Source organism: Sarcophilus harrisii, chromosome 5 (assembly GCF_902635505.1).
Source record: "Sarcophilus harrisii chromosome 5, mSarHar1.11, whole genome shotgun sequence".
In the NCBI taxonomy this organism is placed as follows: domain Eukaryota; kingdom Metazoa; phylum Chordata; class Mammalia; order Dasyuromorphia; family Dasyuridae; genus Sarcophilus; species Sarcophilus harrisii.
Window position 1 is genome coordinate 100,055,666 of NC_045430.1, and position 16,218 is coordinate 100,071,883.

The following is a 16,218-nucleotide window of genomic DNA, read 5'->3' on the forward strand; positions in this document are numbered from 1 at the left end:
AACCCAAATGAAATTGGGGTTTCTGGTGGTCAGGGAGTTAAATGAGGTCTAGTGGCGGCAGAAGGGTAGGGAGTTTTGGGGAACTCCATTCTGACTGTGCAAAGAAGTTCCCTGTAAAGGAATTTATAGACCCGGAAACATAGATTGATAAGAGGTTGATTATGAGGATTGGAAGTAAGGTTAAAGTCTGGTTAAGGAAATAGGTGAGGGTAAAGAGAACATAGCACTGGAAACAGTATTCCAGTGTGCAGAGGCATACTAAGCATAGCATAGCATGGCGTTTTTGGAACCTCTGCAAAGAGGGGATTTTAATTTGGTTCTTTTTATAATGAGAAATTGAACTAAGGGGGCCTGTGGGGAGTCCCAAGTTGGCTCTTTGATGGGTTTCAGGGAGGACTAGGATTTGCTTGGTGGGGGTTGGGAAACCCAAGCAGATCATCAGACTGTGGCCTGAGATGGAGTTGACTCAGATCCAATGAGGGCTGGGACAAGTCTGGATCTCCTATTGGAATTCAAACGATGCTTTTGACTAGGATTTGTGAATCAAAGGTGCAGGCGTCCTGAACTGATAATGCATCAGCCAGAAGGGGCTGGGAGTAATCTGAAAGGAATCACAAATCAATCTGAAAGGAATCACAAAATGTAATTTCTTAAAGGGACCACAGCCTGCTTCACTATCACGCTCCTTTTTTAAAGAAGGCAAGTTACCTTCCCTCTAAGAAAAGGGACTTGAAATGAAGAAAATAAAAATAGAATAGAATGCATGGAAATGTACAGTTAACAATCACAATTGTTAATGGAATGAACTCCCCCATAAAATAGAAGAGGATAATAGAATGGATTGTAATGCAGAAATCAAACAATATGTTGTTTGAGAAAAAAAATTTAAAACAGAAGGTTCCTTTTTAAAAGGAAGAGGCTGAAGCAGAATCTACGATGCTTCTGACCTGAGGCATAAAATGTAGATAGCAATTATAACTTCAGATAGGGAATGGAAAAAATAGACAACTAAAATATGTAAACAGAGAAATTACATTTTTTTTATGTATAAGTATATATGCAATACTTACATAAAACATAAAATATTTTAAGATTATATGATGGACTGGCTCTTTTCAACAGTGAGGTGATTCAAGCCAATTCCAATTTGTGAATCTCCATTCAGTGAGAGCACTGTGGGGACTGAATGTGCACCATATAGTATTTTCATCTTTTTTGTTAGTTTGCTTGATTTTTGTTTTTCTTTCCTTTTTTTTTTCTTTTGATCTGATTTTTCTTGTGCAGCATGATAAATGTGGAAATATGTAAAGAAGACTTGCACATGTTAACATATATTGGATTACTTACTGTCTAGGGTGAGAAAAGGGGTGAGGAGAAGGAAGGGAGAAAAATTTGGAACACAGTTTTGCAAGGGTAAATGTTGAAAACTATCTTTGCATATATTTTGAAAATAAAAAGCTATTTTAAAAATAAAATTTAAATTTAAAAAATGAATGCTGAAAATTTACTTGACATGTAACCTAGGGGGGGAAATTCTATTTTTAAGATTGTAGGTTAAAACTACCATCTCACGTTTACCAGTTTGGCAAAGTTGATTTAAAAAAAAAAAAGTGCAGGAGCTGTGGGAAAGTATGGTTGGTTGAGCTGTGAACTGATGAAAGCTTCCTGAAGGGCCTTTGGAACTTTTTCCAATACGCTGTGAAACTGGTCAAACCCTTTAGTTCAGTAAGACTGAACATTTTATATTCCTAAGGGAGCAAAGAAAAGAGGGAAAGAATCCATACATAAAAAGTATTTCTAGCAGCTCTGTGGTAGCAAAGAATTAGAAATTAGGAGGTGCTTACAATTCAAGAATAGCTGAACAAGTTTATGAATGTGATGGAATGTTTGAAGAATTGAGTAATATGGGTACAAATATATGAATTGATGCAAAGTGAAATATGCAGACACAGAACAATTTAATAACAATAGTTTAAAGACAATCAACTTTGGAAGTCTTAGGAGCTGTCACATAATGACTAAACACAATTTCAAAGGACTCATGATAAAAACATGGTATTCATCTTTTGACAGACTCAAGATTTTTTGTGATGTGGCCAATTTGGTCATTTGTTTTGCTTGCCTATATTTCTTTGTAATAGAATTTGTTTCCCTTGCTGTCTCAGTAGGTGGCCAGAGGAGAGAAGTTAAATTTTTTTCTCTCTCCTTTGGGAAATTTTTTTTTAAAGAAATGCTGTGCCTAATTTGATATTCCTGTAGACCATGGGAATTCATTTGTACTTTTGTTTTCTGTGTTTGATTTTAGGAATTGCTGAGGTTTCCCAAACTTCATGATGCCATAGTTGAAGTAGTTACTTGTCTTCTTCGTAAGAGATTACCAGTTACAAATGAAATGGTAAGCTGTTATTTGACTAATTATGATTTTTGATATTTTAAAAGATCTTTTTTTGTGTGGTTCAACTTCTTGCAAATTATCTTATTTACAATAATGAATTTAACTAAGACTAGTGCTTTCAATTAAGTAACTTACTAAAATCAAGTTTAATATAAAGAAAAATGATCAAATATTAATTCAATTTTTTTCTTTTTAAATTGTAATTTTGTTAGCTTAAATATAGTTTCTCACTAGAACTAAGTTCTTGTTGAATAATATGAATGTTACCAATACTAGTTTATGTAGCCCTATTTATCTAATGTAAAATGTGAAGTTTTTAATCTTAGTTTATGCATATACCATATGCATATCTTAATTACATCTTATTATTTATATTATATATCATTACATATTTATATATAATATTTTATATCTTAATTATAGAGAAGCATTTAAGTAACTGAGTTCTACTTCAATTTGTCTTCTGCTGTTCATTTAAAATTGGATTTCAAGGTTGTTGATGAAAACCCTAATTTTTTTTTTTAACCAAAATTTTTTCTCAAGTATCAGAGTGACTTCTTCCCTAAAGTTCAAGTCCTTCTATAAACCTTGGAGCAGGAACAGATACTGTGTGCTACCTCTCTTCCCTTCCACTGCTTTTCTACTAGTCTCTATCTCCAACAATATTTAGGCACCACACTGCTCTTCCCTGAAACTTTATTTATTTTTGCTGAGACAATTGAAGTTGTGACTTGCCCAGAGCTGCTACTCTGTCCACTGTGTCACTTAGCTGCCCATTTTACATTTATAGCCATATATAAAAAGTGTGTGTGTGTGTGTGTGTGTGTGTGTGTGTGTGTGTGTAGTGTGTAGTACATAGTACGAAATATTGATTCACATACATTCCTCAGAGTAAGGAATAGCATTTGGTCATTGTGAGGACCGAGTTAGCAACCTGAATACCTTAGAATCAGCCGGAGTCAAGATAAGCAAAAGTCCTTGGTCTTTATTCTTGGTCTCTAGGGGCAGAAGTGAAGGGAATGGACACAGGATCTCTGCGACCTTCCTTCTCCTCAGCTACCGCCAAAGTGAACTCTGGGTTGTCTTACTCCACCCCCAATCCTTCCCCCAATTCTCTGTATCCACCAAAAGATCGAACCACCACAGAATACTGGGAAGGACCATTTTCCAAGCATATGCTAATAGAGTATTGTCCAATCGGTGATTAGCCTTAAGTGCTCAGTTGTCTAACTCTAGTGCATCAACTCAAGAGTTTCAGCCCTTTACAAGTCATTAAAAAATTCTAAGAAGCAAAACCATATGTTTGCACATACAATAAATGAGTATGGAACTAAAGACTGATTGTTATGGAAAACACTGTAGCAATTCTGTTAATGGATATGTTAAGTAATTTTGAAATTACAGCATTTTCTCTGACAGGTTTGATTAATTTGAGGTAAAAGTTATTTCCAAAATAATGCTATCTTCTGTGTTTTAGTGAAAATTTTTGGTGTTAAGTATTTAGCAGATTTATAATTAGTGATTTGTCAAATTAAAAATGGATTAATATTTTACAGAATGAATACCCTAACTTTATTTTTTCCCCTTAGGTTCATAACTTAGTTGCAATTGAATTAGCCTACATCAATACTAAACATCCAGACTTTGCTGATGCCTGTGGGCTTATGAACAATAACATCGAGGTAAAAAAAAAATTGTTGGTTCTTGTTTTGTCTGAAAGAAATGAGTTTTGAACTTGATTGTATTCAGAAGTTGAATTAAAATGGAGTTTAACATGGAAGAAATTGAATCAACTGAGTTATTTTTGGAGGCCTTTAGACTAGAAAAGACTAGACTACACAGTGCCAGCTATTCCAGCAGCTGGCAAGATATTTATCCTGTTATGCAGGTTTGTAGAGTGTGCTTTGTCTTGGGCCTACCTGGGTTACAATTAAGTTTTTTGTAAAACCAGTTCCTCTTCATGGACCTACACTTAACACCGTATACCAAGATAAGATCAAAATGGGTCCATGAGTTAGGCATAAAGAATGAGATTATAAATAAATTAGAGGAACCATAGGATAGTTTATCTCTCAGACTTGTGGAGGAGGAACAAATTTGTGACCAAATATGAACTAGAGACCATTATTGATCACAAAATAGAAAATTTTGATTGCATCAAATAAAAAGCCTTTGCACAAAGAAAACTAATGCAAACAAGATTAGAAGGGAAGCAACAAACTGGGAAAACATCTTGACACTTAAAGGTTCTGATAAAGGCCTCATTTCCTAAATATATAGAGAATTGACTCTAATTTATAAGAAATCAAGCCATTCTCCAATTGATAAATGGTCAAAGGATATAAACAGACAATTTTCAGATGATGAAATTGAAACTATTACCACTCATATGAAAGAGTGTTCCAAATCACTGTTGATCAGAGAAATGCAAATTAAGACAACTCTGAGATACCACTATACACCTGTCAGATTGGCTAAAATGACAGGAAAAAATAATGATGAATGTTGGAGGGGATGCCGAAAAACTGGGACACTGATGCATTGTTGGTGGAGTTGTGAATGCATCCAACCATACTGGAGAACAATCTGGAATTATGCCCCAAAAGTTATCAAACTGTGCATACCCTTTGATTCCGCATTGCCACTACTGGGCTTATACCCCAAAGAGATACTAAAGAAGGGAAAGGGACCTGTATGTGCACGAATGTTTGTGGCAGCCCTGTTTGTAGTGGCTAGAAACTGGAAAATGAATGGATGCCCATCAGTTGGAGAACATTTGGGTAAATTGTGGTATATGAATGTTATGGAATATGATTGTTCTATAAGAAATGACCAGCAGCTTGAATACAGAGAGGCTTGGAGAGACTTGCATGAACTGATGCTAAGGGAAATGAGCAGAACCAGGAGATCATTATATACCTCAACAATGATAGTGTATGAAGCTGTATTCTGAGGGAAGTGGGTTTCTTTGACAAAGAGACCTAACTCAGTTTCAATTGATCAATAATGGACAGAAGCAGCTACACCCAAAGAAAGAACACTTGGAAATGAATGTAAACTGTTTGCATTTTTGCTTTTCTTCCTGGGTTATTTCTACCTTCTGAATCCAATTCTCTCTGTGTAACAAGAGAACTGTTCGGTTCTGCACACATATATTGTATCTACGATATACTGAGACATATTTAACATATATAGGACTGCTTGCTATCTAGGGAGGGGGTGGAGGGAGAGAGGGGAAAAATTGAAACAGAAGTGAGTGCAAGGGATAATGTTGTAAAAAATTACCCTGGCATGGGGTCTGTCAATAAAAAGTTATTATTTAAAAAGAAAAAAAAAAGAAAAAGAAAAAACAGTTCCTCTTTTGAATGAAATTAAGGGACTTTGCTTTTGGTAATGTGCCTTGTATTATGCATTTCTCTTTAAGCTTCTCTAATTGATAAATGCCCATTGGGGATTCCAAGCCATTTGTGTACCTACTTAGTTCCATGAGTTCAATTGTAACCCAAACCCTAATTACCCATTCCTCTGCCATAGCATTTAAATACCCTTTCTTAAATTTTTTCTTCTTTTATATATGTACCATAAGAGTATGTTTTATAGGTTTATTTATAAGGAAAAGAAAAATGTGCAATTTCCGAAGTCATATACCATGTAAAGCAAATCAAGAGTATAAAAGTATAATAAACAGAATTTGCTTAGGTGATTGTAAGCTTCTAAAAAGCCATAGCTGGCTATTTTGTCATACTTCTTCCTCTTCCCATACATCCCTCTTCCTCCATTTTAAAATATCAACCTTTACATCTCTTCCTATTAGACCTTTTGAGAACATGCCTCAGCTAGATCTGTGATATTTCCCCAACCTGGAACTCTTCTTACCTATTCCTTTTGTCTTAGGTTCATTTTCAGCCAGCTAGCAAGTCCCACCCCTAAATGTTTGATGAGCGTAAGCTTCCAGATTTCACAAGACCACCCCCCCACCCCCTGCTTTTGTCCTTATAGCACAAGATCTGAAAAGTTTCAAAATCTTTCTTTTAAATATTTTTCTTATTGGATGATAGGAAGAAGTTACTTGCTCTTGGGATCATTATTTAGTTCCTTAGTAACTGTCAGAGCCTAGTGGTGAAGTAGAAGCGTGATGCCTGCTTTTCCTGATCAATCTCTCAGAACAATTCCTGCTTTCCATTGGTCATGACAAATCAATATTAAATGCTGTAGAAGTCCTTGAATTGAACCAGACCTATTGGAAAGAGGAATGCCTCCAAGCTATATCATCCCCTATTAATTTTGTCTCAATAATCCATGATCCTATATTTTCTCTTGTTCATTAGGACTTTCCCTTCTCTTACTAAAGAACTACTCCTTGGGTTTAAGAAGGTGATTATTAAATTAGAGCATTAAGTACTGAGGGACAATAGAGATCTTCTAGTTCAGTCTTTCAGTACTGATCAGTTTTGACACATAATAGATCAATAATAAGTGTTTTTCCATTTATTGAGTACTAATGAGAATATAAGCATTTAGAAACCTGTCATAGAAGTGATTATATGTAATTCCTGTTCATTAGATTCTATTACTCTTAACTTTAAAAATTTACAATGCTTTAAATGAAATGGTCTCTAAATTAAAACTTACCATTTGTAAGATAATTTATCTTTATTTCACTTTAAACACATATCTGATAAGATTCTCAAAGAATTTGAAATGCTACCTATTGAGAGATTTGCTGTTACTATTTGATTCCAAATCATCATAGAAATTCTAGCCTTCCTGCTGTAATTGCTAACGTTCACAATTAAATTTTTTTTTTATAGGAACAAAGGAGAAATAGGTTAGCAAGAGAGTTACCTTCAACAATTCCACGGGACAAGGTAAAGCAATCTTGGTTTTTAATCTGCTTATGTTAATGACACATAATTGGTATTGCTTCAGTTTTGTAATTAGAAACTATATAGTTTTTGTATTTAAAACTTGTAGCAGAAATACATTATTTAGATATAAAATGTTATAAAATAAGATTGTTTCTTAATAATAGGGTCTATTAAGTATACCAGAATAATTCAGTGATTATATTTGAATATATTGTATATTGCCAGATCTTAAGCTTAATTTTTTTTTTTTGTTTGTTTGTTTAATCTTGCGATTTTAACACTATGGGCTACCGCTTGATGTGTGGAAACTCTTCAATAACTTGTAAAGTTATCTGGCACTTAAGTCTGTTACTCATGATTACACTTCCAGTTATTGATAGGATGTGCACTGGAAGTCTATCTGACTTCTAGCCAGAACTCATTTATTATAACATTGTTGTCTATAACATTCCTGCCTCAAAATTTAAATATATAGGCATATTATTAAATTAAGCCATGAAATTGAATGTGAAAGATCATTTTATGCCCGAAGAGATAAATATGCCAGATTTGTTTGTATTGACAATAACATTACTTAAATTTTGTGTACATTAACACAATATCATAATGTACTACTCTTCTTTGGGACTTAAAAGAGATTTGAGAGGGAAGACAAAAGAAAATAAGCATATACCTATAGGTTATTGAACTTGTAACAAAACAAGTATGGAAAATAGGTGTTGAGTTTTTTAGCAAAAAGCTACTCTAACTTTACAAAAATAATTCTTTTTGACTATCCTAACAGAAAACGGAAATGGTTTTTAATTATTGATGACATCTCGGATGGTATGATAAAAAAGCAAAAAAGCAGTCTTTGAAAAAAGGTGAAATGTAATAGGTCTTTGAAAACAGTTCTATTTTTCATATTTATTCTTTTTTTTTTGCAGAGGACTGTGGCTTGATAAGTACATTTTTGTAGAATGACATGGTAGCATCCTTGATTTTTTTTTTTCCTCCTACATTTCTTGCTCTCTTTAGTCTTCTAAAGTTCCAGGTACTTTGGCACCTGCCTCCCAGGAGCCCCCTACTGCTGCTTCTGCTGAGGCTGATGGCAAGGTCTGTTGTGATTCTTAATCTAAGCTCTAAGCACGCATGCCTATCCCCATTTAGTACACAAAATCACTTGCAAAAGAGTTCATCATAATAAGATGTCAAAGTGTTCCATATAAGATTTTGTCGTTACCTTAGAGTACATTGTTAATACAGAAAATTTCCTGAAATTTTTTACTCGGTAACCAGTTTAGGCAGGTTATTCAAGGATAGGTTTCCTTGCTGTACATGCTTACTCTTCCTTGCAGTGAAATATATGTTCAAAATTGAAGTATTTGTCCTTAATTCTTTGAATTTTAATCTATGATTTAATTAATCTCACTTGTTAAATTGCATGTTTAACATGTCTCTTAACAGTTAATTCAGGAAAACAGAAGAGAAACTAAACAAGTGAGTCTCCTGCTTCAACATGGAAATGTTGGTAGCTTTTAGTTCTCATTGAAACCTTTTTTACATCTTCAAAACCACCTTCCTGAAAACAGTCTGTTTGTACAATGACATCTGTATTCATTAGTTTTTATTGTATGTTGTTACATTCATCATATATCTTTTGTCTATCTTTTTGAAGAAAGTGACCAATATTAAGCAGTAACACTGATGATCTAGAACTTTCTGAAATTCTAAATTAAGCAATGAAAAATGATTCTAATATAGCTTTATTGTGCAAGACTCATTAGAAAATAATGGCCTACCCCCCTACTGTGTTATCTCTACCTTCTTATTAATGAGTTTTCATCCAAGAACAGACATTTCCACAGTAAGATGGATAAACTTTGGGGATTAGACTTGCGTCTTGGGGGGAAGGAGGTTAGTGTTGGATTATTATTTAGTTTGTGAATTGTCCCGGGTATCTACAGCTCCATTCTAATTGATAGGATGATGAAAAGATATCTTGATAACAGAAATGATCAGCAAGCATTATTTATTAATTTATGTACCAGTCACTTTTTAGGAGCTAGAAGTTTAAAAAAAAAAAAAAAAGTCCTTAAGGCACTTACCGTCTATCAAAGACAATATTGGAAAGGAAAGGCAAGGCAGTAGCAATTGGGATCAAAAGTGGCTTTGTGTAAGTAGTGATTGATTTGAGTCTTCTTTCAGGAACATAATAGGGTACGGGGTGAAGAGGTTAAGTATCTTTATAGGCAAGCAGCCAATGCAGCGATTTAGATAGATGTTGATGGAGTGTAAGGAAAAGTAGATTGGATTATAAACTACTGGAACATTTTACCAGGACTTGAACAAACAGGGTTAGTATGGTGATTGTTTAATTTGAATTGTTCTTCTACCCCAAAAATTCCTACCTGTATGTAGTGAAGATTCATAGTTCTTATATGCCACTTTTTTGTTCTTTGTATAGATTTGTTAGTATTCATAATTATAAAAATAATACTTAAAAAGCCAAATAAAGCAATTTATATTTGATTATACAAGCAATAGAAAATGACTGAAGTTTGAATAGGGAAGTAACATGGCTAAATTTGTGTTTAAGGAAAATCACTTGGACAACTGTGAGGAGAATGGATTGAGATGAGATTTGTGGAAGACAGTGAAGTGATGAAGATCTGAACCTAAGTAGTTTAATATGAATAGTGAGAAAGGGACAAGATATTGTGGAGGTAGAAACAATCCCCAATCATTTGGTTGTAAATTGAAGGAGATTGAGGAGTAAACCTTGTAATTTAATTATTGAGACCAATTCAAAAAACTAACTTGGGACATTTTACCCCATGGCTAATTAAGTGAAGCAGCTAAGTGATAACATAGTGCTAAGTGCTCAATTAATAATGTTTCAATTCTTTGGAGCAGAGTACATGAGAAGGTCTAGCCTTTAGAATTTTCTTCTGTAATTTTTCTCATGAGAGAAAGAAGGTAGATTCTGAGAAGAGCAGACTAATCTCCAACATTCTGAAAGGGGGAATCCAGAGAAGAAAAAAGATTTCAGTATCCAAACCTAGCTACTTAGCACCTAATACCATCTGGTTTATGTTTATTTAAAAACGTTTGATTTTTTTCTTAAAAGATTTTAACCTGAATAATTTTTAATCAATTTCATGTGTTGCCTACCTTTACATGTCACTTATAATGGGGGTCAATTAAATCTTAGATTAGTTTTCTCAAATTTGAATAGAGGAAGTTTTGACTGTGACCATTTATTTACTAAAGGCCTTTGCAATGCTAAAATTAAATGATTTCAGTAATTTGGTTTAAGCAAGGCAGGTAGGTTATTCCCACTCTATTGATAAGAAAATAAATGTTCTTAAAAGTTAAATAACTTATTCAAGGTCTTATTCCTAGCTTAATTTCTTTTACCCTATATCAAACTGTCATCACATATAAATATTGATAAATGTCATGACTCCATGGCAACTATATTTATATCACTATAGTCAACATAATTTATGTGAATGTCACTTGTTTGTCTTGGGTATTACCTTATCTCTTTAGAGTAAGTTCCTTTATGGCAGATACTATTTTACTAAATAAAGAACTAATGGTGCTTGGGTATTCCTCCAGGAAGGGAGCTTATTACCTGCTTATTTTTAAAAGTTGAGTCTCTTAAAAGTAAATAATAAAAGATGAGCCTTTTTTTGTTGGAAATTAAGAAATGTTAAATACGAAATCACTTGTGCTAAATGTTAGCTGTCACTGAATTTCACTATAAATGCTAAATTCAATTCAACAGAATGTAGGATTATTGTAGGCTTCATGATATATATATATATATATTTGTTGACTTCTCTTGCCACTCCCCCCCAAAACATAACTTTCTTAGAACAAGATAAAATTCACTGTTGAACAGGTTAAATATTATTAAAATGAATATTTAGGACAGGCAGCCTTGAAAATTTAAAAAAAAAAACAACACACAAAAAGGAAGATTTACTTAACACAAAGTGAACAATCCTATTTTTAATTACAGTGAGTTTACAGGTTAAATCAATGTAGAGAAGCCTGAGGTATAATTTTAAGTAACAGATAGTACTACCTCCAAGATATGATATGTAACGTTCTTTTGAGTTGAGAGGAAAATTCAATATAATTTGCAATCATAAAATATATACATTATATTTAAGAATGTTTGTTTTTCTTATATTCTATGAAAATTCACTTTTTGAGGACTTCTGATGAAAATGTGTTTAATAGATAAATTTGATAAATAAAGCTTTGAAATTTTGTGCCCTCCCCAAAACAACACAAAAAAAGTTATTCTGGGTTAGGATTAACACTGAACTGACAATCAAGTTGTCATTTACTTGTTGGTCTTTGTAAAATAATTATTTGTGATCCTGCTCATATCAGACTTAACCCTTGTTATCTCTTTTGGCAAGATTTGGCAAATTTTGCAGAGTTGACAGATATTATAAAGTTAAAGATTAGGCAAGGATCATGAGTGAGACTTGTATATTTCCTGTAATTTTGGAAATAGTATGATAGAATCTTTTTTGAACTATGTCAGATCAAATGGATTCCAGATATTTTACACAGTTGTGAGCTGCTGCTAGTTCTTTCTGGCCTCCATAAAAGTCTGATAAATCAAAATATTGGGGGCTTGGATATGCAGGATTCTTTGGAATTTGAATTCAATGTGAATGTCTACTTTATACCTTTTCTTAGTCTGTATGAGATGGTTTGCATGTGCTTTCACTTTCTTTTTTTCCAGATGGTCCCTGTAGGTGGTATAGGCGATGCAGCTCAAGAACCAGCCACAGGCAACTGGAGAGGAATGCTGAAAACCTCAAAAGCTGAAGAACTGTTAGCTGAAGAAAAATCAAAGCCACTTCCTATTATACCAGCCAGTCCACAAAAAGGCCATGCTGTGAATTTATTGGATGTGGTGAGCATTTGGGGACTGTCAGATAAATATTAGTTATATATGGACAAAACTTAAGTCTAAATATAAGACAAAATAAGTATTTTTAAAATCCTAAAAAGTTGAAAGATGGTTATTTTTAATTTTAAAAAGTTTAAAATTATTGACTCAAAACTGTTGCTTTCAGACCTTTAAAGATATTGTCAAAAAAGTGAAATGAGGCAGAAAGTTAAGATTTTCCTTTCTCTTTGTAGCCTGTGCCAGTTGCACGTAAACTATCTGCCCGGGAACAGCGAGATTGTGAGGTTATTGAAAGACTTATCAAATCATATTTTCTTATTGTCAGGAAGAATATACAAGACAGGTTTGTATTGAAATAAGCTATTATATTGATTTCATTTTTCTATTCAAATTAGTAATTGACATGACCAAAAACAGAACTTTTTTTTTTTAATGCTAAATGTCATTATAATATTAATGGAGAAAAGCCCTTAATATCAAGGATATGAAAGGATATAGTAACCTTAATTGATTTTATAATTACAATTGATTTTTACTTTTTTGGTACTATCTAACTTTAGTATTACTAAACAAAGTTAAATATATATATTGGATTACTTGCCATCCAGGGGAGGGGATGGGGGGAAAGGCCGGAAAAAATGTGGAACACAACGTTTTACAAGGGTGAATGTTGAAAATTATCCATGCATGTTTTGAAAATAAAAAGCTGACCCTAGGCAAGTCACTTAATTCCAATTGCCTCAACAAAAAAGAAAAGGAAAAACTAAAATTTTCTAGAAAGTTAAAAGAAATTTTTTTGGTAGAAATGTTAATTTTCTGAACTAGTGTGCTAAACGGGGAAATGGGAGCCACTAATCCATCCATAAGAATTCCTTCAGGGTGACAAGTTTATTATTATTTTAAATGTAATATTGTCTGTTTTTTTGTTTATGTTGTTAAACATTTCCCAGGTATATTTTAATGGTTTGGGCTGTACTCAGGAGTGGTGTTGTGGACCATGTGTAAATATTTTTACTTTAAAATGATGTCTCTGAGATTTCTACTTGTCATGTAAAATCAGCATTGGTGATAGTAAGAAGAAACATTAAATAAATAAAGCAAACAAAACACTAAATTGGAAAGTTCCCATATATTTGAGCATACAATATTCATCTCCTTATTTCTTAAGAGCTGTTCCAAAGGAATCTCAGAGTTCACTTTTAAAATAATAAAATGGCGAGATAACAAAAGAATTGTTACAAATATATGTATGTTTTCTAAATACTTGGAATATTAAGCTCAAATAAACTTTAAAAACTCCTCCAAGACCACCAACTTTTCATTAACTTTTGTTATTTTCAGTGTGCCAAAGGCAGTAATGCACTTTTTAGTCAATCACGTGAAGGACACTCTTCAGAGTGAGTTAGTAGGACAGCTATACAAATCATTGTTATTGGATGATCTTCTGACCGAATCTGAGGACATGGCCCAGAGAAGAAAGGAAGCAGCTGATATGTTAAAGGTAAAAACCAACCAGCTTTTGGCTTTTTGCTAGTTTTTCATATTTGAGCTATTTATGGAATTTATTTTGAGAGATTATTTAGTTACTGCCTATTGTTTCTTTTATGCTGGCTTTACTTGCACCTTTCCTTTATACTAAAAATATTCTTTTATTTGATTCAAATCCAGTATTTGCTCATTATTGCAATAATCATTGAGCTTGCAAATGTTGGGCATTAGGTTTACAAAACCAAAAACCCCCTGCGTTTATTGGGTTTTATTTTTATCAGGAAGCTAATATGTATATGAAAGTATGCAAAACAAATACAAAGGTGATTGAGGAAGGGAGATATGGTACTTACTAATAGCTATGAAAAATTAGAAAAGGCCTCATGTAGAAGATGGGTATTTGCTAATCAACTTTGAAGGAAACTAGAGAGTATTCCAAAAGGGAGAATGTGGTACACACACTGATATCCTTTCTAGAGCTGACCTGTTAAGCATTCAAACTCTATTGCAGAGACTTGAGAACCACTAAGCCTATAAACCTAAACTCGCTCCATTCAAAAATTCAAAAAATGTCTTTAAAGCTTTAATTTTATTTATTTTCCCCCTTTCTTTATTGCAGGCATTACAGCGAGCCAGTCAGATAATTGCTGAAATTCGAGAAACTCATCTTTGGTGAAGAAATGTACCAGGCATTTATATAGATGAAGATGTTGAAATGACTTACAATAGTTACTGCAAACTTTACTGAGCGTCATTTATGAGTTCTTCTGTATGTAATCTGCTGCAAAAATTTTTGAGACAAAAAGTTTTGCACAAAAAACCATACATATTAAACCCACATTAAATATGAATAGCTGGTTTCCTGAAATGATCCACGTGTGTATGTATTGTTTTGTGTGTGTGTGTTTCTGAAGTCAGTTTACTTATAAACTGATTTTATTATAAGTGGCTTCAAGCATACATAGCTCTTTGAAGAAGAAATAGCTACAGGTTATTTTGTTTGCCTGTAAAGCATGTATTTTTACATATATCAATTGTTCTGGCTCTGATAGGGTATGCAAGTTGCTAAGTATTTGTCATAGATTTATAGAGTCCATATTTCTTCAAAAAATTGTCTTTCAGCTTCTCAACTTTATTTTCAAAATGTTTTAGATTAGATTACAAGAAAGCTAAAAGTTATATGTTAATGATGTATTCTAACTCTGGGAACAAAGTTCTTTGTCCCATTGCTTTAAAAAATGTGCAAATATTAAATTTTGACTTTGAAAAAATTCATACTTTTAATATAATTTTTCCTCCCTGTTGTTTAAGGAGTGAAATAAACAATAGCAGAAGTGTTTTAATGGTAACAGAGAAAGAGGGAAGTATCTATTTTTTACCAAATGAGGGGAGGGAAAGAAGATGGAAGTCATAAAGACATGTCTTCCTTTTATTAACTGCCAGGAAAGATTCCCAGTATCTAAATATAGGAAAAAAGTTCAAGTTATACTTTTGACCACATTAGAGGATTACATTTCTTAAACACCTTAAGATTCTTGAATCTCTGTTTTTGAAAACTTTTGCACTCTTATCAAACAAAAGGCCTTGGACATTATTTTAGTAATGCTTTATATTGTACGAAATATATGATCTTGATTGATTATATATATATATATATAATCCTATTCTGAGGCAAGTTATATGCACATGTAAAATCCCCTATTTTTTGTTCCACATTTTAAGGACCTGAAATTTAAGAAATAATCTCACATTACCTCATTTCATGTCCTTACTAACAGGGACTATCAGTAGTGACAGATCATGATCAGGTTTCTCCTATTTTGTCTCAAGTGTTGGATGAAAATATTACATACATTTCATGGTGAGAAACATTCAAGCAAAGCACCAACTATAGAGATTTCTGAATTTAATGCCTGTTGTTATTGTAAATAAAATTACTGGTGTGAAAGACGGCGCACTACAAAAGTCAATAAATGAGTACTTTAAAATTTTGTTTTAAGTTCATTCTTAAAGAAAACTAAAAAAATAAATTGAAGTTTAATTGCAAGGGTTTTTTGACCCTCACCTAAAAAAAATGAATTTGAGTGTCAGGAAAAAAAAAATGTTTTCTTATAATGCTACTTTTGGTCACCATTTAAGAATGTATGTGGTATTTATTAATCATAAAATTTTAGGACTGAAACCATGGAGATCATTTATTGTAGCTCTTTTCTCATTTTACAGGTAGACCACAATTGAAAAACTTTGAATTAGTTCACAAAACTTAAATGGCAAATTTAGGTCTCTTAAATGATTCTCAAACTGAGTATTCTTTTGCCCACTTACCTTTAAAAATTGAGATTACTCTTAATCCTTGGGTGCATTTTAGCCAAAACCCCAATTTAACTAATTTTATTAGCCAGGGATTTGACAACCTTGCTAAGTTAGAGTCTGAAGATCTAGATGCAGAAATTCCTTAATTTAATCAAAGACTCTGCATTAGTGCTCTCATACTGCCATCTTTATTATATTTAAATTACTATTACTTAACATCTTTTTGATTGTAA

General features: G+C 32.9%; 1 protein-coding gene across 7 annotated transcripts in view; it reads left to right on the forward strand.

The window, feature by feature from the left end:
- Window positions 1-15,660, forward strand: part of DNM1L (dynamin 1 like) — a 60,569-nt gene extending 44,909 nt beyond the window's left edge. For 2 of the 7 annotated variants that reach the window (XM_031938147.1, XM_031938149.1), the window contains 9 exons: window positions 2,306-2,395; window positions 3,985-4,077; window positions 7,207-7,263; window positions 8,281-8,358; window positions 8,710-8,742; window positions 12,014-12,187; window positions 12,418-12,527; window positions 13,526-13,685; window positions 14,292-15,660. In XM_031938147.1, the coding sequence (XP_031794007.1) occupies window positions 2,306-2,395; window positions 3,985-4,077; window positions 7,207-7,263; window positions 8,281-8,358; window positions 8,710-8,742; window positions 12,014-12,187; window positions 12,418-12,527; window positions 13,526-13,685; window positions 14,292-14,348 (852 nt within the window). In that variant the 3' untranslated portion in view covers window positions 14,349-15,660. The remainder of the gene's footprint in view (window positions 1-2,305; window positions 2,396-3,984; window positions 4,078-7,206; window positions 7,264-8,280; window positions 8,359-8,709; window positions 8,743-12,013; window positions 12,188-12,417; window positions 12,528-13,525; window positions 13,686-14,291) is intronic. The other 5 variants (XM_031938150.1, XM_031938152.1, XM_031938151.1 and 2 more) reach the window with 3 other exon arrangements.
- The last annotated feature ends 558 nt before the right edge of the window (window positions 15,661-16,218 follow it).